General features: G+C 35.5%; 2 protein-coding genes and 1 non-coding gene across 3 annotated transcripts; 2 read left to right on the top strand and 1 right to left on the bottom strand.

Moving 5' to 3' along the window:
• The first annotated feature begins 9901 nt into the window (after positions 1 to 9901).
• On the top strand, positions 9902 to 10051 carry LOC113717465 (small nucleolar RNA snoR135). Its single transcript, XR_003454392.1, has one exon. It is a non-coding gene; the product is annotated as a small nucleolar RNA snoR135 (small nucleolar RNA).
• An 8012-nt stretch (positions 10052 to 18063) lies between these two features.
• Positions 18064 to 18921, top strand: LOC113716506 (large ribosomal subunit protein uL22y-like; the record flags this gene model as incomplete). The annotated part of the gene is made up of 3 exons (XM_027240874.2): positions 18064 to 18297; positions 18377 to 18479; positions 18564 to 18921. Coding segments are annotated over 3 exons (471 nt in total), but the record flags the coding sequence as incomplete, so codon positions are not given.
• Positions 18922 to 20730: 1809 nt separating this feature from the next.
• Positions 20731 to 23667, bottom strand: LOC113716134 (receptor-like protein EIX2). The gene is made up of 2 exons (XM_027240431.1): positions 21807 to 23667; positions 20731 to 21683 (listed from the first exon to the last, which is right to left on the bottom strand). The coding sequence occupies exons 1-2, from the start codon at positions 23665 to 23667 to the stop codon at positions 20731 to 20733; spliced, it is 2814 nt and encodes a 937-aa protein (XP_027096232.1).
• Positions 23668 to 23991: the final 324 nt, after the last annotated feature.

Below are 23991 nucleotides of genomic sequence, written 5' to 3'. Positions count from 1 at the left end.
GTAAATGCCACTCCACAGGTTCCTTGTTCTTTGACAAAAACTATAACGATTATATGGTGTCTGATTAACAAATTCAGATATACCATTAGCACTTAATAAAATTGAAATGCCTATGTCATCGCCATCTAAAAATCTAGGGTTTTGCAATATCTAAAGAATTTGCAAATAAATACCAACACGTAATCTAGGTTCAGTTTCTATAGATATTACCGGTGCACTGCCAAAAAATAACTTTGACTTTGGTAAGATAACAAATATTTTGGAATATACCAAAATGGAGAGTATCATACCTTCAATGGAAGGGTTGAATATTTTTTTTATTTCTTGCATGTTAATTGTCCAAGTATCCATCAATTCTTTAGTGGTTGAGTTTTTTTCTTTTTTCTTTTTTTTGGATGTTTTGTCTTTATATTTTTCAGTGAACCATGGCTTGTTTGGATTTTTTTTTAAAATTTTTTGTATACTAATGTTAGGGCATCTCTCTCTCTCTCTCTCTCTCTCTCTCTCTCTTTTCTAAATTAGGTTTTGTACTATATTAATTCATTATATAGAATTCTTTGTTGCTTTAAAAATTATTTCTTTTTGATTTTCTGTTCCTATTTCGTCTAATTTTTTAACAATGCCCAATAAGTATCTGGTAGACAGACCTTTCAAAACAAAGTAAATTAATCATGCAGAATATTTCTTTCTTTAGTTAAGCACAAGAGTGAGAAGCTTCTTAAAGGCAAAATCTTACTGAAATGCAAAAGTTATAAATCTGAAGATTGAGAAGGGAAACAACATCATCCATTAGTATTTCTTTGATTGCAAAAGTTAAAGGTTGCCAAGTTTAGGGGTCAGAGGATGCCATAAACCCCGATGGAATAAATCTATTGATTATAAATTATTTAGTTGATATGCAATAATATCTGTAGATATATCATATGCAATAATAAGGCTACAATTTAAGTTTTGGAAAATGCATAAGGGCATTTTTTATTGCCCAAAATGTCCAAGGGTCAAAATGAAATATCACAAAAGTTAAGAGTATCAGCGTTCAATTCCTCCTTTTATGCTTTTTTGCATAGAGTTCCTCCTCTGTTTTTATCTTCTTCATCTCCTTTTTCTAATTTCTCTCGTTCTTCACTTTTTCCTCTTTTTATTGTCAGTTTTTATTGTTTGCTTCTTTTTTCTTTATTCACAAAAAGAAAAAACATGGAATCTTCTTATTTTTGTTTTTCTTTCTCTTCACTGGTCACATCCTCCTTTGTGATTGTTTCCTTATTTCTTTCAATTTGATTTTAGATCTTAGGACATTCTTTTCTTTTTCTTTTTCTTTTGTTAACATCCACTAAGAGATTAATTAGAATAGTCATACTAACACAATTGTATGTCAACTTTTATACGCATTAGCTACGCATCAATAGTAACCATAGCTTTAGGACAGCCAAAAGAGTAGCCAATGTCAGCATAATCGCACCAATTGCCTTGACTCCGTTGTGATGTATACCTTTCTGGACTGTCATTTCCGAAGACTTGGGAGTCTACTTGGGATGTCTTTTGTGGAAGATAAGGAGGATATATATATATATATATATATATTAAGAAAGAAAGCATAACTACTTAATTATATACATAACTTGTCCATAACTACTTTTTTTTTTTTTTTTGTCAAACTGTCCATAACTACTTAATTATATGACATTTCTACTACCAACAAAATTGCAGGCTCAACAAAAGGCTGGTGAGGGGTAATAGAATCGTCAAAGCATACTTAGACAATTCGCTACTTGAGGATAGAACAGAAATTTCACGACTCTTGAGTCAAGTGCAAGTCGTCGTTGGATGGTTTCATGAAGTAATAACTGGTTTCTTGACTTTCCATTCAGCCACGTTTCATGAAGTAACAACTGGGAGAAGCAACGGCTACCAAGCAATAATATCATGACTCGCGAGTCAAGTTGTTGTTCTATGATGTAACTGATGTTGGTTATTCTTTGAGATTGAGCCAATTTCATGAATGAAGTTACAACTCATAGAAGCAAGATTGGAAATTTGGTCCAAACCTATTGGATGGTTCCTCTTATTTTCCATTACTTAACTGTTGAAGATTTTGGAAAGATTGGTAGATAGTGATTTATATTTTATTACGTCCATACGTTTGCGATTTCTAATTGATATTTGGCTACATTGACATTTTCCTACAAAATATGAATGTATTTGGAATAATTAATTTGCTTGAAAAGGATAGAATTAAATGCAGAAAACCTCCATAAACCATTACAAGCAAGTCGTCGTTGGCTATCTAGTCAGATTTAGCCAGGTTTCATGAAGTAACAATCGGGTGAAGCGACGGCTACCAAGCAAGATTGACAATTTGGTCCAAATCCATTGGGTGGTCCTAATCATGTAGGTGTTGAAGATTCTGAGAAAATTGGTAAATGGTAATTCATACTTTATTACGTTCATAAGTTTGTGATTTCTAGTTGATATTTGGCTACATTGATGCTTTCCTGCAAAATGTGAATCGACTTGTAATTATTGATTTGCTTGAAAAGGATATGCCTAAGTATCCTATACACGGGTACAATAATGTTGGTGTAATTTTATTCTATAGTTCTTTTATGCCCTAAATGCTTGCAAAAATTTAGGCAGGCATGATTTATGAGTTTTTTTTTAAACTATGTGGCATATGCAATACACAAATAGATTTTCTTATATCGTCATACGTCATTCATCATCTTTTTTTTTTTCAGTATTATTTGATGTACGATAATATTGTAATGTTGTGCTCGTGAAAAAGTTGATGTATATAAAAAAATATTTCACATATATTCTGTACAATAATTAATGTAGTTATGTACTAAAAATCATAACACGTACAAAAGTTATACAGAACCAGACAATTCCTCACTCAAGAGTGTCCAAAAATGGGCCAAAGAATATTGTTATTCTTTTGGCCAGCTTTGCTGTCATTTGTTTGTTTCGATAAGATTTGTGTCCAAAAATTTTCTTGTTACGACTTTATCGTTTTGAGTTGTCTACTCTTTTTAAGTTTTAGAAACAGTAGCATTTACTCTTATTAGGGATCAACAAAGTTACATTTTGCCACTTGTCTTGATTGACTAATTCAGTTTCATAGCTACCATTGCAAAGAAAAAATCAGGGATGCTACCATTGCAAGTGGTTACCCCTAAGTTGAAGCGTGTGGAGAGTATCAAAAGTCGGTGAGTTGCTTTCGAAACTATATTTTATTCATGATTGCTTTTGTTTTGCGTTATGTTTTCTCGTGGGATCCAGTCCTTTTCATTCCAGTTCCGTCCAATTATATAATCTGACAATTATTCCGTGTGAACTAGTATAACTTTTGTGTACATGTGAATTTTGTCACTTAAACGTCAAGGGAGTTCACTCGCATTTTCCATTTTGGGCTTCTTTTTCTAGACTAATATTTTTTTAATCTGTGAATCTACTATGGTTTCCATTCCATTATTGGTGGTGTGTGCATAGTTCATGGATTAACCGAACAAACAATTCATAACAAACAAAAGAAGTAATTGAGGTATGCTGAATGAATTTTTAAAGAATTACTATGGTATTATTCATAACAAACAATTCTCGCATTACTATGGTTTCCATTCCATTATTGCAATTTTTTTCAGTGAAAAAAGAATTTTTAAATATTAAAAAATTCTAATTATTATATACTTGCATTAACAATAAAGCACAACGTAATTGACAAGAGAGAACTACAGCGTATATGAATCAAACATATGAAATTCTTTAGTTTCTTATATTGAGTATATGTAATTCAAAGAATATTTCTTTTTAAATATTTCTCCAAATAGAAGAATCACAAACCAATAGTAAGTAGTATACACCGGAGATAGAAGAAATAAACAATATAATGATGAGCAAGAGGAAGACTTTTGCTCCTCCTATTCTCATCTTCTATTGGCTTTTGATGATTTCCATGATTTTACCCCAACCGGCTCTCTGCAGTAGTAAGTATACTACATCTTTTTGTTTACAATTTTTTTTTTATTGCTTAACCGCTTGTATATTTTAACCGAAAACATTTCACGTTTAGGAAATTTAAGTGCATGGATTTAGCCCTTTTTATATTAATATCTAATCTTTACTGTAATACTAGTAAATTTTTGTATTTGGCAGGTGGCGGTGGAATTTTTTTTTTTTTTTTTTTTTTTGTCAGCAACGATACATTTGGCAGGTGGCGGTGGAATGATTGGAGTGTATCCACATCCTTCGCCCTCTGCTGCCAGGGCAACTGGCGTAAGTTCCAACCGTTGCAGTCAGGCAAGGCAACCCTGAACCCCCTACCTAGTAATTAATTGGGCATCAGAAAAATGGGGTTTTTAATTTTATGTAAGGAGGAGTGGCTGTTTAATTTTTTTTTTTTTTTCAAAATAATTTTTCCCGTTTTAGCACACGTTTTTAGTAGCAGGTTTGTTTTTTTGAGCACCACAAATAAGTGCTTTAATACCGTAGACTTTAATAACTTGAAAGATCATTCTTTCTCTAGAAGTGCTTTAAATATCTCCGAGGCACCACAAAATTCTCTGATCGATCATATTTTAATTAATTTTACGAAAGGATGATTCAATTTGCAAATGTTTGTTTATCAGCGGCCATGGAAAGGCTGAAAATTGCTGATATATACAATTGCACAAACTAAAAGTTGCATGGCTCCATTACATTGATCAACCACAGCGCTGAACACTTCTGTTTCCAGCAGAAGTCACAAGACAAATCATAAACTCTCATTTACTATATGTTACATATAACAAATCATAAACTCATCATAGAGCACCGTCGTTCTTCCATAGGAGCCTGGTATAGGAACTCTGCAGTATCGATCCAAGACATGAAAATTAGGACACCATATCCATAACTAAAAAGCCAACAGATAATAGAAGATAAAGGAAAAAACCCAATGTCTAGCCGCCGTTGATGTCTCAAACAAATTGAAGAGAACGATGATCCACAAAAAAGTATATATTATGGGTTAAATTACAAGTAGCAGCAGCAAGAAAATAATTAAAAAAACTAGTGAGGTAATTAAAGTTTTTAGTAGCAGGAAGAACTGAATGTGAGTAATTAAAAAATATATTCTCTGTTACTGAAGATAAATTTTTGGGTGTTCTCGTATTGAGCTAAGAGAACGTAGACCAAAGATGGCACCTTTGATTGAGTAAAGAGTTGATGAAGATAATTACGAGCTTGCAGAAGATCAACATAGCCAAACGGAGAGTTTAAGAGGACGAATTTTCTGTCCCGCTCTCTGGTTTACTTTCTGTCCAACTTTTTACTATATTGCATATTTCTCCTTCATAAATATCATATTTTAATTCTCTTTTGTTCCCTTAGGTTCAGTAATTATAACTGAGTAACACACAAAATTTAACAAATTCAAAAATTCATAATATGCATAAAAATGAGACTTTTTTTTTATAAATTTTCTACTATATTTTGTGATTTTCTATTATATATATTTTTTGAAATTGTTGTATTTACTTTTGGGTCTGTCTAACGAGTACCCAATGGGCACCTCTTAAGATATATTTCAAGTATTAGATTTTTAGAAATATAAGATTAATTAGGGGATGTGTATAAATGTAAGGGAATTAATTAGGAAGGTGTATAAATACAAGGGAATGTAGCAATTGTTAATTTGTGTATATACATGATAGGTTGGATGGAATATAGGTGCATTAACGAGTACCCAAGAGACATCTATTGGAAAAATACTTTATTTTTTACTGTGTTACTAGTTATTTAATAGTAAGAAAATAAAAAAGAATTAAAATATAATGTTTATAAATAAGAAATAATAATATAATAAAAAGTGGGATAACTTATGAAATAAGAAGTGGGACAGAAGATCCATTACGCTATAATTTCTTTTGGCTCGGAACCATTACTAAAATCCCGTAGGGCTAGACAATAAATAGTTAAACCTTTGTAACATACCCTATTAGATATTAGGTTAATTAAATTTAACTCTTTTGAGGTTTCACCAAATTACCAATCAACCCTTGAGGCTAGGCCAAATTACATTCACCCCTCATCACCAATGTCATCTTTAGTTTACCGTTAGATTCTGGAGAACGACAAAATAATCCTTCACCCAAATGCATTGACAACAAGCCAAGTTTCATTGGAAGAAACGGAGAAGAAAATGGGGAGTCAAAGGAAACAAAACATGTATAGAAAAAAAAAAAAAGAAGAATAGTAATAAAGAAAAAACTATATGCTTCTTCTGCAAAAATAAAGCAAAAAAAAAAAATGCCTTCCCAATTTATATCTTTATTGGTAAAAGGAAAAGAAAGAGAAAAACAAAACAAATAAAGGAAGAAATACATAAAACCAAAAAGACAAAAAAAAAAGGGAAAGAAAGAAAGAACAGAATAAGATAGAGGAAGAGTTAAAAGTTCTACTCACCAACCCCAGTTCTAGTCTAGTTCCACTCCCGCAACCCCTCTGCTGCATTCCCACCACTCATTTTACACAGCCGTAAAAACTGCTATCTCATTCACCGATATCTTCGTTAGGAAGATCTCCACACAAGCCTCCAATCCCTTTGTTTCATTTTTGTCTCCTTTCCAATCTTCTTGCAGTTGGACAGCTCAATTTGTACTTGATTCAATTCTGTACATCTCGAATGATTCTGCAAAGTGAACCACTGAGCTTAGCTCAATGGCCACTAGGGAGAGTCTCAAATTCCTCGTTAAATTGCAGGTGAAGGTTCAAATTTCACCTACAACAAAAAAAATTCAAAAGTTATGTCAAAACATTTCGTTAATGTAGTAAGGTCTGTGTCTCCCGAAAAAAAAATCGCTAATCTACCTTTTTACTAGACACCGTTTTAGGAGTTATTTGAAGTTGATTTCTACTCAATTTGCTGCCATATTGGATTTAATATTACCAATTTGCTAGATATGAATTCTAGAATATAGATTAAAGCTATTGAACGATTAAGTTCCACTGCTGGTTGTGTCTATTATATATACACAAATATAATTCACGTTATTGCTGTACGTCTATTATATAATACCTTGTGAGATGCTACAAATTTTCCACAATTCTACGGAAGTGCATTCCCTGTGTTGTTCCACAGTGCTTAAATTTAATTCACCAAAATGTTGCATTACTGGATAACTGAGGCCACCTCTGTCACATGAAGAGGGATTAGTTTGGAGAGATTTGCAGCCTAATGAGATTTTTCTGCAAATGCTTTTTTTTTTTTTTTCGATTAGAAGTTTCCTATTATTTCCATGTACTCTTGAGACCCAAAAAAAAAAAAAATCATTTGAAACTTAGACCTCTTATTATTCTACTGTAAATCATTATAAAATCCACTGAAAACAAACAAACCAAGCTACATGCACAGTGTAGAGAATCAACATAGGACGATTTATGACAACAAAATTTGCTTCCAGTTTAAATCTGGAAATATTGTCCTTTCAACATATGGGTTCTCCTCTTAGTTTTGCTGGAAACAAATTGTAAAGTTCTATTTGGGCTAGTTTTTGTTGTCATGATTCATGAATGTCATGCACTAATAACACGCAAATTGGGTTGGTATGCTTCGTATTCCAAGGCCCGTGATTTCGTCAGTTTAGAATCTAGATGGACCTCTTACGACTAAAGTTCTGATTTTAATATCTGTTTTATCTGGACTTTGTCAAGTACAATCATAAGGCTCAATTGACAAGCCTGCTGGAATAGCCCTTGAATTAAGATTTCATATTTTTGAAATACGATTTGGGTCTATAATTGGCCTCAAAAAAATAAAATAAAATTACGCACTGTTTAATTGTTATTATTGACATGCATTGAAAAAAGAGATTAAATACTTTTTTTAGAAACCAAAACTTCTAAAGGTGATTAGATACTTGTATATTAACATAGTCAAATATTTTGTGGTGTATCCAAATTTTTATCTTTTATATGATGTAACTCAAACTAAACAATGTAATTATAAGAAAACTACTCCATCGGTTCCTTGTTCTTAAAATATATATATATATATAGATGACGTAAAGAAATGCTGGTACATCATTAATTATTAGGGAAAATGATCGGTTTCATCCTTCACATTTCACAAAAATATTCTTTTCGTCCCTCACTTTTAAAATGAAGCAATTTCGTCCTTGACATTTAAAAACTAAAATTATTACATCCCTGAACCCAAATTTCAATCTGAATCAAACCACCAATCAACCTAATTATAAATTTTGGGGGTATAATTGGTAGATCACTTGGTTAACTCAACTTGATATTCATGTAAAATTTAATGAATCTAAAATGAAAAAATAAAAAATTATAATATAAAAAAGAAAGATTAATCTTTTCTACATTATCATTGTATACACTGACGGTTTTATGTACCGCCATATCATTTTAATTTAAATTTAAACACCAAATTTTATATTTATGATACACATCTAGATTCGCAAACGGATATACTAATGATGCATGAAAAGATTTATAAAAAAAAAAAACTCTACTATTCCAAGACAAAGAATGGCCTTTTATGTTATAATTTTTATTTTTTTTGTTTAATGAATGTCATGTGAATACGATGAAGTTGACCGAATGATCTATCAATTCTATTTTTGAAATTTATTACTGGATTATTAGATGGTTTGATTCAGATTGAAAATTAAGTTCAAGGATGTAATAGCTTTAATTTTTAAATGTCAGGGACGAATTTGCTTCATTTTAAAAGTGAGGGACGAAAAGAATATTTTTGCGAAATGTGAGGGATGAAATAGGTCATTTTCCCTAATTATTATTAACAATATTGAAATGCCTATGTCATCATGGAAACTATAGATTTGCAATATATAGAGGATGTACAAATAAATACAAATACGTAGTCTAAATTCACAGTTCCTATGAAAATGCCAATGCACACTGCCTAAAAATGAACGAAATGTTTTTTGCTTACTAAGAGACTAAATAGAAAAACACAAATAGAAGGAGAAAAAAAATAAAAAAGGGTTAACTATTATTTGATATTGATCTGACTGCTCCAAATCATCACTTTGCCTTAATTTAATGGTGACTATCCAAGTATCCATCCACTTTTTATTGATCCTGCTTTTTGTTGTTTTTATTTTTTTGGACGTTTTGACTTTACGTCTCTTCCAGGCAACATGTTTTCTTTGGAAAAATTTTTTTAATCCTAATGTGAGGCCTGTTCATTTTTGTTTTTCTTATCCAAGCTTTTTACTATACTAAATCTTGATATTAAATTTTTATTGTTTAAACAATATTCTTTCCAATTGCTTGATCCTGTTAGACATTTCGTTGAAATCACAACCTCAAATTTTCATTTAGATAATGTTACTAATATCAACAAAATGTCTCTTCCTTTTTGCCTTCCACACTTGTTGCAATTCAAAACCCTTAAAATCCAACTCTAATATGCTGTTTTAAAACTTGCAATTGAACTATTTGAAGAGATATAGAACTTAATTCTACAATTGAAGTTACGGAAAATGCGTAAGAGCAGTTTTGTTGCCCCAAAATATCCATGGGTCAAAATGAAATAATTCAAAAGTTAAAGAGTATTAGTACCAGTTTTGAATTCCTCCTTTTATGCTTTTTGCATGGAGTTCATATTCTTCGTCTTCATTTTCTGATTTCTCCCATTGTCCACTTTTTAACTCTTCTTATTTCCATTTTTTTAAAATCTTTTGCTTCTTTTTTCTTTATTCACCTTCTTATTTTGGTTCTTTTCCTCTACACCTGTCATATCTTCCTTCGTTCTTGTTTCCTTCTTTCGTTCAATTTGATTTTAGATTTTAAGACATCCTATGTTTTTTTGTTTGCATCCACTAAGAGATTAAGTAAAATAGTCATACAAATTTGATTCTACATCTCGGTGTTATAGAAAGCAGGGATTGTGTGTATCGACGTTGTGCTAATTTGTCATTGCACTTTGCTCGAAAGAGTTCTCTGCGATATCAATTTTTTTGGGAAGATGGGCAGTTGTATTTCATTGTCTTGCTGAAAACCTTCAACAATCATCTTCCTGACATTATTATATGTCCATCTTGCTAATCAGTCTGACGTATGGCGACAAGAAGTAAGCTTCATGTCTTTTTGAGCTTTTTCGATCCTTAGTGAACGTCAGTTGCTTTCAGAATTTCCTGGGAGAGTGGGATATTGTTGATTTAGTTTTTGACTGAATACCAGTGAGAATGATTAATAAGTTCTAGTGGGCATTTCAAAGCTGCAACTAATTCTGTTGGGTCTTTCTTTGTTGTTGGATCCACTATTATGCCTTATGTTCCTTTTTCTACAACTTTATTTGTGCTTTGTCATTGGTTTTTTTGGGGCATAGATATGTGAATCTTAGTTCTTGTACTATTAGAGTTGTTACCTAGGTAGAGTAGTAAGCTTTTTTTTTTTTGTTTTCTTTGGAACAGTACATAATTGATGATGTAAAATCTGCTATGTCCCTAAATGGTGCTGCTTTGTTATTTGGTCTGAATCCTTAGTGATAGGGTGTTAATTGTTAGTTATTTTATTGTTAATTTTCCCATTTATCCTTGCCAAATATTGTTTTAATTATTAATATTTACTTATATTTGGTATTGGACTCAATTTCAGGAAGTGAAACAGAAAATTACAAAAAAGGAGGGACTTGTATGGAAAAATGCAGACTTCTAAGGGCTTCAACCTTTGGGTCCTTGAATTGGTGGGGACCACAAGCTAGTGCAAGGCATTTAGTCATTTGGGCTTTTCAAAGAAAGCAACGTAGAGAGACTTGGAACAACAAATACTTTGGAGGCTTTGTCCACATGTGCGGGGACCACGGATAAGAAGCATGAGTCATTTGGACTCTAGGAAAAGAAACGTACAAGACTTTGAATTTGGTGTGGGGACCACTAGAGATAGCATTAGACTTCCTTTTGGCTTTAAAAAGGGAGACAAACGTACAGAGAACTCTTATCAATCAATAGTTTTAGTTTAGGTTTTTAGCATAGTTTTAGTTTACTTTTCTTAGCTTTTTCGCATGGTTGTTCTCCATTAATGGAGGACTAACCTCTCAATTCTAGTCAAGGGGACAACTGAAGACTTGGTTCAACAATTACTGTAAGATCGAATTTATTTTAATTGTTTCCTCCATTTATTGGTATTCATATGTTTCCTGCTTTTAACTGTTATAAATCTTGTGTATGATTGATTAGTGCGCAATAATTAATTATTCATATAGGCTATTTTGCTAAATAGATGTAATTGAATCCGTAATTATTCGTTATCTCTATCTTAGTAGCAACTGACGTAATTGGATTTATGTCAGGGGAGCATACGATCTAGTTTAAACAAACCCTCGTAGCGTGTTTGTTAGTTAGGATTGGACCTTTCTAATTATTAATACAATCTAGAAATTAAATCCTACGGTCGTACCTAGAGTTGTTTTTGGGTTAGAGAAATAGTTAACGGTCGTACCTTAACTATCGAAAAATTAAGGAAAGATTGGTTGTTTATCGCGTGCATGACAACTATAACTAATCTATTAATAAATGTGGAATTATCTGTGAATCAATGATCAGTTGCATGAACCATTTCTGAAGTGTACCCTTGGCTAGAGTTTCTCTTAGTTATTTCTTTTAATTAATTATTTTCTGCAGTTAATTTATTTAGTTAGCATTTAATCCAAGAACCTCCCATACTTTGGACTCTAGAAGAAACGAATTATCCCCAGTCCCTGTGGATTCGACCCTACTCACCGCTATATACAAAATATGTATTTTTCTCGAGTAAGTATTTATTATTGCACAAGTTCGGCACCTGTCAATTTTTGGCGCCGTTGCCGGGGACTGATGCTAGATTAACTTATTTCTTTTTTTAGTTCATTTTTTTATTTTATTTTTTTTTCTCTTATTTTTTTAATATAGTTTATGACTTCTAACACTCCGTATTTTGGTGATAGACTGGATTTTGTTTCCAGGGAAGGCAATGAGGCTTCTTTTTTTGCTAAGTTTGCATATTCAGAGGCACTAAACTCTATTAGAGAAAGAATGACTGCTGCAACCTGTAACATTTGTTATGCCAGGGATCATTCAACCGGTATGTGCCCCGAATATCAAGATAATCTGAGTGTCCCATTCAATAATTATGGAGATTTTTCACCCTGGTCTCAAACGTGGTATAACCCTAATCCAAACGGGTATGATCAAGGATGGTGGGATAACTCCAGTTATAATTATACAACAGGGCCAATGAATTTTCAGCAGTATGAGTCTCAAGAATCATCATTTATGTCGGGTATGTCTCTTGAAGAAATGGTTGAATCAATAGCTACTAATACATATCAATTCCAACAGGAGACACAAATGAGAAATAGGATGATGAAGGATGCAATGAGTAATCTGGAAGATCAAATATGTCTATTGACATCCAGAGTAAATCGATTGGTGGCTTCTCAAATTGAAGAATTGCCCTCGAAAACCATTGTTGATTTTGAAGAAAATGATAGTGCAATTTGCTTGACTAGTGATAAGGAGCTGCAAGAGTTTCAAGAAGAGAGATCTACAGATGCAGTTGAAAAAGAAGCCGAAAAGGAAGAAATGGAACCCCAACCGCAACCCATTCAAGTGAAAGAATCCAGTGAAAAATCATCAAATGTGGTGACACCACCTCCATTCCCTAACCCGCATTTTTCTAACTCTTACTCTATGATTTCTGTTAATGAGATTGATTTTGTTATACCGAAAGTTTTTGAGTCTCATGGCAGAAATAAGTTGAGAGTGGAGATGGCGAAATATCTTGAACCGATAAATGCGCGTGGTAGAGGAGTGAGTGAAGAATCCAGATTATTGTTGACCAGTTTGGAGCCATCTACTAGTTCACGGAAGATCGTAACTCGTGTGTTGAAGGATTACTCCATCTATGAGGGTTATCAGGATCACATTGAAGATGAAGCATTGAAGCGAGTCACAAGATTTTATCCTCCATGAACAAGACATAACAATGTCTAGCCAAAGACATTAAAGAAGGGCGCTTTTTGGGAGGCAACCCAAATATTGATTTTATTATTTTTCGTTGTTCATTTCTTTCGTTTTTTTTGTTTCTCAGTTGAGTAGTAATGGTCTTCATATTTTTCTCTACTGTGGCAGGAAGTGCAATCTTGGCGTGCCCACGCGGTGTTTGTGTCTCCTGAGATCAGTGGACGTTTATCAATCTTGGCGTGCCCACGCGGTGTTTGACGACCAAAAAAAAAAAAAAAGAGAAAATTTCAAAAATTCAAAATAAAAACATTTTCCGTTTTACACCTTCAGTTTTGATTCTCACAATTCGAAGTTTGAAATTTGAGTGTGCAAAAAAAAAAAAAAAAAAATCCCAAAAACTATTTTTTTTCTCTTTTTCTCTCTTTCTTTCTTCTTTTTCTTTCTTCCTTTCTTTTCTTTCTTTCCTTTCCTTTTCTTATTCTTCTTCTTCTTCTCTGCCGTTCCCCTGTTTTCCACTTTTCCTTCTCTTCTTTTGTTCGTCCGCCGCCGCCCGCCGCCTCGCCACCAGCTCGCGCACCTCCTCCTGAGCTTTGCCCGCGGCTGTCCACCCACAGCGCAGCTCCGCTACCATTGCGCGCAGCTCCTCCTGAGCTCGCGCGCCTCCAACGCCACCAGGAGCCGCCGCACTTCCACGACTCTCCACCGCCAGCGGCCACCGCCATCTTCCTTCATCGCACGCCGCTGACCACCAACTCCCTCTCCTTTTGCGCGCGTCCACAGACACGCCACCCCCACCTCACTTCTCTCTCTCCCGCGGCCATCATCAGCTCCGCCTCACCTCACGCCAACCTCTAGCAGCTCCGCCATCGCCACCTCCTTGCCGCGCGTCACCACCTGCCAATTTTGGGCAGGTGGAGGTATTCCAATTTCCACCTTGATTAGTATTTCTCTGGTCCTTAAATTGCTGGAATTTACGTTTTTGTTTCTTAGGTGTCTTGATGGATACAAGCAGGAGGTGATTTGGGCATTTTCTGGGGCTAATTTTGGGTGAAATTCAATTTATTTGCTACCCCATTTGGGGGTGCTCTCTGGTATTGATTATATTGTTGAACATTGTTTGGGTTTTGACTACTTGAGATTTCTATTGCATCTGGGAGATAAATTTTGACGGCTCTTGTGCCAGTTCATTTGTTTGGGAATTGTTGGGGTTGATTTGGGAGGTAGTTTCCAATTGCTTGTTGTTTTGATTTCTGCTCATTTTTTGTGCTACTTGGTGTGTTCGGATTTATCAGGTGCAGTGGGTTGGCCATTTGATTTAATTTTTTTTTCCTGAACTTGCAGCGGAGGTACTGGATGTGGTGTTGACTAAAATTTCTTATTCCTTTATGCTTGACTGCCTACTTGATTCTTGGGTTTTAGTGCTTAAATTGTATCTCAAATTCTAAACGGTGGTTGCTAGAATTGCCTATTGCTTGGCCCAATTGCTAGGTTTTGTCGCTTGAAGTGGGTAATTGAATGTCCAATTGGTGACATTTGTTGAGTTTCACTTGCTCCAATTGGTTGAATTCATTGCTCTGTTGGGGTCCCTACTGGTATCACTTGAGTTCTGCTTTGTTAGTTTCTGTATCGTGCCCCTTGATCTTATTTTGACTGAATGGGAGACCCAGTGCATATTCATTCAATTTGCTGTGATGTTAGGGTACTTTTCTAGCCTTTGGGGTGCCTTAGTTGTGCTTTTTATTAATTGGGTTGGCCATGTGGTTCCCTTCTTTCCTGTGTATACACCAGTGGTACTGGTTGTGCTAATTTGCTACAATTTCTTATTTCGATATGATTGAGCATCTGTGACTGAGTATCCTTCGATCTTGCTGCTTTGTTGGGATCATTTTTGGTGTCAAGTGAGTATCATTTGGTACTTTCTGCCTGGAGTCTATTGAGCTGCCTTTGGTTGGGGTTTATTGCATTTAATTGGTGCATTGGACGGCTCCCGTGCCATTTCCATTGCTTATTGAAGTAGGTTGCCTCTATTTGCCTTGTGTGGGAGTATTTAGTCCTTATCAATTCAATTGCTAAGCCCATTGGAGTACTTGCAGCGATTTTGAGTTGCATTATTTCTGCATTGACTAACATTCGGACCACCATTGCTTATTGTTTGTAATAGCTGCTTTGTTGAGACTTTCGCCTATTTTGACTGCATTTGTTCATTCTCCTTGGTTGGCTGCTTGATTGAAAGCTCAGAGCTTGTGACTAAGTTGTTATTGCTTAAATTCTAACCTGCTATTACTAGACTTGCTGAATTTTAGGGGACATTTGTTGCGATTTTGGGTAGAATTGAGTTCATTTGTTGCGATTTATTGATTTATTTAGACTCTATTACCGCTGCTAGTCTGTTTGATCGCCATATTCGTTGGAATTCACTGCGTTCAAGCACATTGTTGGACGTCCTCAGCCATTGATTGAAACTGCTGCATTGTCTGGAAATTTGCTGGTTTGATGTTCTCTGTTGCACTCTAGTTCGCCTGGATCAAGACGCACGTCGGAGCTCTCCTCCTCTCTGCAATCTTTCACTGCCGCGCACTACCGTAGCACCATTTTCACTCCACCGTTCCCACCTATTCCATAGCTGCCCAAGACCTTCCACCACGTATTCAGGGAAGCGTAGTTGTCCTATTCGCTTTTCTTTACTTTATGATCTCCATTGAGGACAATGTCGGATTTAGGTGTGGGGGGGAGAGCTGTGGTACAGTTGGTATTTCTGGTATTCAGTTTTTAGTTTTTTTCCTTTATTTTCGTTGTTATTTGTTCTATTTTTTCGTTTATTTTCTTTTTACTTTTACTAGTGATCAGTTTTATGTGAATACCAAGTTTGATACTGGATTGCTGTTTCTAATTCTGCTATTGCCAAGTTTTAGTAATAAAAGGATATCAAGTTGATGTAGTTGAGTTCAGGAACATCTCTTTGGTGAATATCAATACTTGCTTGAATTTTTCAATTTTTGGTTAACTCTTCTAGGCACAGGGAATGGTTGTTGGCATTCTTCATGTGAATTGGTCCAATTATTAATTTTAGTTCTCCATGTTTGGAATTTGAGGCTGGCTGCTGTTATTTTTAGTTGTTGTGTTATATGATTGTAAATAAGAGTTGACTGTACTCCGCTAGTAGTTACTACTGAGTAACCGGGGATCTTCACCTAAAGTGTTGATTTTCGAGTCAAAAGGTAGTAGTTGCTATGAGTGCATGGTCTCGTAGCAATTGGAGCTGAGTAACCGGGCTCCTACATCTATCAAATGTTGGAGTTCGCGTCAAAAGACTCTAATAGCTAGAAACTAAGTCTTTTGTTATTATTGGTAAAAAAAAAATAGCAAAAAAAAAAAGAAAGAGAAAAATAGAAAAACGTGATAAAAAAGGTGAAGGTTGTGTAAGTGTGTGTCTAAAGTCAGCTTACCGATCTATGGGTTAATGTTGAGATTTGGATGAATAGTTGGACCATTTGCTGATAAATGTGAGCAACCATTCCTTTTTCTTAGATTAGTTTTCTTTAAATTGGAGGAGTTGGTAGTTTAGATGCTAACCGGGGTGATTTTTCTTGGATCTTGACCTGTGTCGCTTGATATATGATTTTCTTGGTGTCTTGGCAATACGGTAATTGGAGTGACAGCCATGGTCAAATTTTGGTGTTCAATTGTTGTTCCCATGCTTGAGGGCAAACATGATTTAGGTGTGGGGGGAATTGATAGGGTGTTAATTGTTAGTTATTTTATTGTTAATTTTCCCATTTATCCTTACCAAATATTGTTTTAATTATTAATATTTACTTATATTTGGTATTGGACTCAATTTCAGGAAGTGAAACAGAAAATTACCAAAAAGGAGGGACTTGTATGGAAAAATGCAGACTTCTAAGGGCTTCAACCTTTGGGTCCTTGAATTGGTGGGGACCACAAGTTAGTGCAAGGCATTTAGTCATTTGGGCTTTTCAAAGAAAGCAACGTAGAGAGACTTGGAACAACAAGTACTTTGGAGGCTTTGTCCACATGTGCGGGGACCACGGATAAGAAGCATGAGTCATTTGGACTCTAGGAAAAGAAACGTACAAGACTTTGAATTTGGTGTGGGGACCACTAGAGATAGCATTAGACTTCCTTTTGACTTTAAAAAGGGAGACAAACGTACAGAGAACTCTTATCAATCAATAGTTTTAGTTTAGGTTTTTAGCATAGTTTTAGTTTACTTTTCTTAGCTTTTTCGCATGGTTGTTCTCCATTAATGGAGGACTAACCTCTCAATTCTAGTCAAGGGGACAACTGAAGACTTGATTCAACAATTACTGTGAGATCGAATTTATTTTAATTGTTTCCTCCATTTATTGGTATTCATATGTTTCCTGCTTTTAACTGTTATAGCTCTTGTGTATGATTGATTAGTGCGCAATAATTAATTATTCATATAGGCTATTTTGCTAAATAGAGGTAATTGAATCCGTAATTGTTCGTTATCTCTATCTTAGTAGCAACTGGCGTAATTGGATTTATGTCAGGGGAGCATACGATCTAGTTTAAACAAACCCTCGTAGCGTGTTTGTTAGTTAGGATTGGGCCTTTCTAATTATTAATGCAATCTAGAAATTAAATCCTACGGTCGTACCTAGAGTTGTTTTTGGGTTAGAGAAATAGTTAACGGTCGTACCTTAACTCTCGAAAAATTAAGGAAAGATTGGTTGTTTGTCGCGTGCATGACAACTATAACTAATCTATTAATAAATGTGGAATTATCTGTGAATCAATGATCAGTTGCATGAACCATTTCTGAAGTGTACCCTTGGCTAGAGTTTCTCTTAGTTATTTCTTTTAATTAATTATTTTCTGCAGTTAATTTATTTAGTTAGCATTTAATCCAAGAACCCCCCATACTTTGGACTCTAGAAAAAACGAATTATCCTCAGTCCCTGTGGATTCGACCCTACTCACCGCTATATATAAAATCTATATTTTTCTCGAGTAGGTATTTATTATTGCACAGGTTCGGCACCTGTCACTTAGCTAGTTCTTATCCAAGTATACAATCTGAAAGACCGTCTGTGCTCCTGTTCTTTAACAGAACACAAGGGAAACAGCGCATGCCATCAGGAAGCTGCCTTTAGCGAAGGCTAAGAGGTACTTGGAGGATGTTTTGGCCCCTAAGCAGGTGATTCCGTTTGCACGTTTCTGTGGAGGTGTTGGGCGTACTGCTCAGGCCAAGAATAGGCATTCAAATGGACAGGGTCGCTTGCCTGTTAAATCTGCTAGCTTCTTTTTGGATTTGCTCAAGAATGCTGAAAGCAATGCAGAGGTTTGTCCATGCATCCAGAAGTTATGATCTAAATTTCTTTGTTTTGTACAACTTTGGCAGCGGTTATTTTATCCTGCAGGTGAAAGGCTTGGATGTGGATTCATTTTTCATTTCTCACATTCAAGTGAATCAAGCACAGAAACAAAGACGCCGCACATATCGTGCCCATGGAAGAATAAACCGTATGTCCGATAGATGACTTTTTTTGCAGTTTTCTGTTCTGTCCATTATGTCTATTAACTTTAATGTATGATCTTTTTGGCCAGTCTACATGTCTTCCCCCTGCCATATTGAGTTGTCTGTATTTTCTGGAGTGTTTCTCTTCGTGTCTAAATTTTTTTTTCCTTGTATTTTGCAGCCTGAATCACAGTTGGCCACCAGCAAATCTAGGAAGGCTTGAGCTATATTTAATGGTGCTTTCATTGGCATTGGCTTTAGTGGATTCTACAAATTTTGAGGCATATTGTTACTTAATGCTATTGGAGGTTGCAAGACAAGTTTTGCTAGTGTTTAAATTCAAAAAGTTCATGCAAAGACATGCTTTGACTCATAGAGACAGCTTTTTGTTCTTCATGATTGTCGTCTGGCTTTTTTTGGGTTGGATGTTATGGTAGTGTTGGACTATTTGTCAAGCTGCACTTAATGGCTGTCTCTATTATGCTGTTGTGGGTAACAAGGACATTTTTTTCTTTGTACGTAGTCACCATCCTATGTCATACCTCTACTATTATTTTGAAGGCTTTAGCAGTCAAAATTTTCAGTAGCAACTCATGTTCGAATGGTGGTTTCATATTGAAGAATTTCTCCTATAAATAGGGGGTTTGGCAAGGCATTTGGTATGCCACCTCTATACCAAAGACATAAACTCATTTAGGGTATTCTCCCCCTTTTGTGTAGTATTGAGATTTCTTGTTTAGTCTCTTTCATATTTTGTGGTATTGGGGCACCAACCATTCCACTACTACATTTCTTTCTAAAAGCCAGCCGGGAGAGTTGAGAGTTCCAAGTTAGGAAACCTTCCTTGTTTGTTCAACCTCGAGTTTCTCTGTTACATTTGTCTCTCATTTCATACTTGTCCCAAGCTTTGTATTCTACATTATGATTATGAATTTTGCTCACCTTCTTCTATGGATATAGGTCTAATTGACCGGACCATGTAAATTTTTGTGTCATTATTTTTTAATATTTTTTTCACATTTTATTATAGCTTCGTTATTACTTTTGTAGGTTGTCAAATTAACTTTTTTTCATAATTACTCGGGACCAGATCCTAACTCACGGCTTGGACAAATCCAAAAGATATAGAATTGCCCAACGAAAATCCATCAGAATTGACAGATAGAAACGTTGGTAGGTATTGAAAAAGTACAATATTCTACCGAACAATTAGATTCATGTATATGTCTGTGTATGTGTTTGTTTACATATCACAAAGCTGAACATGTATGAAAGAAACAAATTAGAACTTGACTAGATTTCTAAAAATTGACATTAATAGACTCGATGGGCCTAATTTACAAGGCTGAAATATAAAATGGTGTATAGGCTTTGCCAACGAGTAGGAAATTGAGAAGGGAAGCTCTGAACATTTTCGAGTTTCTCTTCTGTTTTCCTCCCTAATCCTGATGTAGAAGATTTAGTTTATCTGCCTCCCAATAAGGAAGCTGTATACTCAACTCAACCCACAAAGAAAACAAATGTCCTTAGGACATGGCAATTTGAGTGATCGAATTGCTGCAGCAAGTACTTAATAGATAGTGTAAGTAGTTATAGCCAAGCTTGGCTGTTATAGGCGTTTATCCTGATTCATAGAACAAACTATGAATTTAGCCTAAAGGGTCAGTGTTGCATTTAAACTGGTGATTCGTTTATGATGCCATTCTAGAGGTAGAAGAATAACATTTGAGGGGAAAAAATTGCTAAAATATGCTTTTAATATTTTGAATTTACTTTAATCTCAAACGACTGAATTATGGTTGAACAATTTAATATTGTAACGTGTAAAACATTGGCATCCTTCTTTCTTGAAAAAGGGGGAAAAAAGGGCGTGGGCTAACTCTGATTTTATAATAATTCATACATCTTCTCTTCAAAAAAATGAGGCATTTTGCATATCCATTGTGTTTGAATGTTTTATTACTCTAATTAGATAGCATATTTTTAATTGTATGAGTCCCTTGTTGATCTCTGATTATTTTAATAGATTGATGAGTTAATTAGTATACTTTTTCTAGTTAAAAACTACATTCGTATTACAAGGAGAAAGATCTTCCAAAGCTAATGTTCTAACTATGTGTTGCTTAATTCGTTGCAACAAAAGAAAGTGGAAATTTCTTATTAATACTTTATTATTTTACAATAAGATGAAGCATACATCCTAGAAGAAGTGCCATGACATTACAACCATATAATTGATGATACATGTAAACTCAATCAATCAAACTTCCTTTTTAGCAATTCAATTTCTACTGATACTTTATTCAACAAGTTCTCCAGAAATCCGAAGTATGCATAGCGCCATGACTTCTTGAAACATAGGACACTGAAGAATCCAATGAGTCCAACAGCAAAACCAGGTCCCAAACCAGCATAAAACCAATAAAAATAAGACTCCTTGCCATCTTCATGATCACCATCAGACTCTCCGGCATTTGATTTACCATCAGATTCATCAGGGCAGCTTTTGTCTAGGGGTTCACCACAAAGTCCACTATTTCCCATGTAAATGGTTGGGTCGTCAAATGTCTGTAGATGACGTCCGGATGGAATTCGACCGGTTAGCTTGTTGAACGACAAGTTCAGCCAGCCCATAGAATCCAAGTTCGACAAACTTTGGGGAATTGGACCAAAAAGGTCATTTTTGGATAAATCTAGAGACTCAAGTTGGTTCAACTTCCCAATGTTTTCTGGGATTCGTCCACTTAGATGGTTCCTAGATAAATCCAAACCCTGCAATCCAACAAGAGACATTAACTTGGCAGGTATTTCCCCACTTAGTTTGTTTCCTGAAAGCCCCATGAATCTAACATATGCCACATTCCTTGAGGTGTACTTCAACATTCCACCTTTGATGAAAACTGAAAGTTCTTCAATATAGACAGTACCTGTAGGGTCCAATTCTATCAATGTCATTGCTGTAAAGTTGTTAAAACAGCGAGGTATATGTCCAGTTAAGTAGTTGTCTTTCAAATTTAAAACCTGAAGGGATGATAATTTGTAGAGGCTGATGGAAATGTCACCATGGAAATTATTAGATTCAAGCACAAGGAACCTCAAACTAGATAGTTCATCCCCAATCCATGCTGGTATAATGCCCTCCAGTCCATTATTTCCAAGATTAAGATATTGCAATTTTTTCAGATGTCTGAGCGCGAATGGGACAATCCCTGTAAACTTGTTTCGGTCCAAGTACAAAGACTAGAGAACATTGAGATGTCCCAGTGAAATTGGAATGTGCCCGTGGAGACTGTTGTTTGCTAGATGTAGCACACCCAACGTTTTAAGCTTACCAATGCATGAGGGGATCCTTCTGGAGAGCTGGTTGTTAGAAAGATCCAGGACAACAAGCATTTGTAAGCTGCACAAAGAATCAGGGATGCTGCCACTGAAGTGGTTATCACTGAGATCTAGTACTCGAAGAATATCCAATGTCACGTTATTTTTAATGTCGGGCTGTGGAATAATCCCTTGCAGTGAGTTATTTTGGAGATGCAATCGATAAATGTTTGTTGGTAACAATTGCAAAGGCCCCTCAAATTGGTTGGACTCCAAAAAAAATTGTGCGTGATATTTAAGACCACTGTTTCCTTTGCACACAGGTGGTTTCCCTGTGATGTAATTGTTGGCGAAATACACAGATTTTATACCATGACACACTCTCTCAAACCAATCTGGGATAGTATCTGAGATGCTTGCATTTGACATGTCTAGATATTCGACCTTTTTCTGAGTTTGAAGCCAGAGAGGAAATTTGGGCCCTATCTTCATGGAACGCATCTCTATATCTTGAAGCTGGAATGGTGGGACCCACGAGGAACTCATATTCAGAGCAAGTACAGGTAAGGAGGATAAGCGTAATTGTTTCAGTTGTGCGAGTTTGGCAAAGTGAATGTCACGCAGCTCTCCGTTCAATGGATTGCCAGATAGACACAAGGATTTCAACTCACTCAGCCTCCAAAGAGAGGATGGAATGCTACCATTGAACCCATTATAACTGAGATGGAGTTCGGTGAGTTCTCGAAGTTGCCCAATCGCACTTGGGATTTTGCCTTCAAATTTGTTAGCTGCCATATGCAGTACTAAAAGAGAAGTTAGGTTGCCTAGGCCGAAGGGGAGTGAGCCTTGGATTTGGTTATAACTGATGTCCAAATGGACGAGATTGTTCAAAGTGAAAAGTGGATCGGGCAGTGAAGTATTGAATTGATTGCTGCTGAGATCGAGGTAGCTTAGTGAAGTCCAGTGCTGAAGGTTATTAGGAACTATTGGACCAAAAAAACTATTGGAACTGAGATCGAGATGAACGAGTGAAGTCAAATTAAACAACCAGAGAGGGATTGTGGAGTTAAAGTCATTGCTTTCGAGATCAAGTGAGGTAAGAGATGTGAAATTAGGGTGTCCAATATGAGGAAAGGAATAAATACGACAGGATTGTAATGTTAATGAGGTTAAGAAATGAAGCTTGTTAAGTGCTTGTAACCAGTCTCGAGCCTCTCCTAGGTCCACGCTAGTGAGGTCCAAATGTTTCAAGGAAGAAAGACGAGCGATCCACCGGAGACTCTTTGTCGACAAAGAATGAAGACTTATCGAAGCACTAAAACCTTCGGATTTTTCACCAAGATCCAGATATTCTAAGGCTGAGAGATTTCCTAACTGGGGAGGAATTGCCCCATTGAAACCTGCACTAGAAAGGTTGAGATATCTCAAGTTTTTCAAGGATCCTATAAATTCTGGGATTTGAATTCCTGCAAAATAATTCGAGCTTAAATCCAAGTAATGCAGATGCTGCAGGTTCACTAACGAAGGACTTATCTGGCCTCCCAAGCACGTTTCACCATAGATAGAGACATAATTCTGCTTGTCCCCATAGATCAATCGATCAAAATCAAAAACAATATTATTATGCAGATCAAGTTTTATCACGTGCCGAGTGTTCCTGCTGCATCCAACTCCTTCCCATGAGCAACAATCTTCTCCGGTCCAGGAAGCCAAACGATTTGATTTATCAATTAGACCTTTCTTAAACTCGATGAGAGCTTTTCGCTCGCTCTCAAAACAGCTAACATTTGAATATGCTCCTGCGTGAAGACTAAGACCAATCCTATCTGCCAAAAAGACAAACCATAACACAATGAATGGAGTGAATTTGATCATATTGTTACAAGCTAACAGACTCGATCTTCGGAGATGGTTTTTTTTTTTTTTTGGCTTTTCTTGACTAGTCAATGCTTTCGCACAATATTTATGAGAAGTTTTGAGTGCGTCGAGCAAAAATCAGAAAAGCCCCTACTTATAGGTCGAAAGTTGCGTGACTAATTAATGTTACTACTGTATGTCACTATTAGTCGTTGTAACAACTTTTTCCAATGAAGTACTTTCTTCGTGTTTTTCCTTAGGCTTAAATTTGGTAAAAAAAAAAAAAAAAAGAAAAACTGAAAGACTTTGAGTCATGTTGGTCGGGCCAGCATTGTCACGTGA

This window comes from Coffea arabica, chromosome 11c (assembly GCF_036785885.1).
Source record: "Coffea arabica cultivar ET-39 chromosome 11c, Coffea Arabica ET-39 HiFi, whole genome shotgun sequence".
Classification (NCBI taxonomy): Eukaryota; Viridiplantae; Streptophyta; class Magnoliopsida; order Gentianales; family Rubiaceae; genus Coffea; species Coffea arabica.
The sequence above is the reverse complement of the archived record's forward strand: the minus strand, read 5'-3'. Positions and strand labels throughout refer to the sequence as shown.

What these genes read in the sequence shown, in the direction of transcription:
- LOC113716134 (XM_027240431.1), bottom strand. Translation starts at nt 23,667, where the DNA reads ATGATCAAATTCACTCCATTCATTGTGTTATGGTTTGTCTTTTTGGCA. An exon ending in AAGGATCCCCTCATGCATTG is followed by an intron (nt 21,684 to 21,806) that starts GTAAGCTTAAAA and finishes ACAAGTTTACAG; the next exon opens with GGATTGTCCCATTCGCGCTC.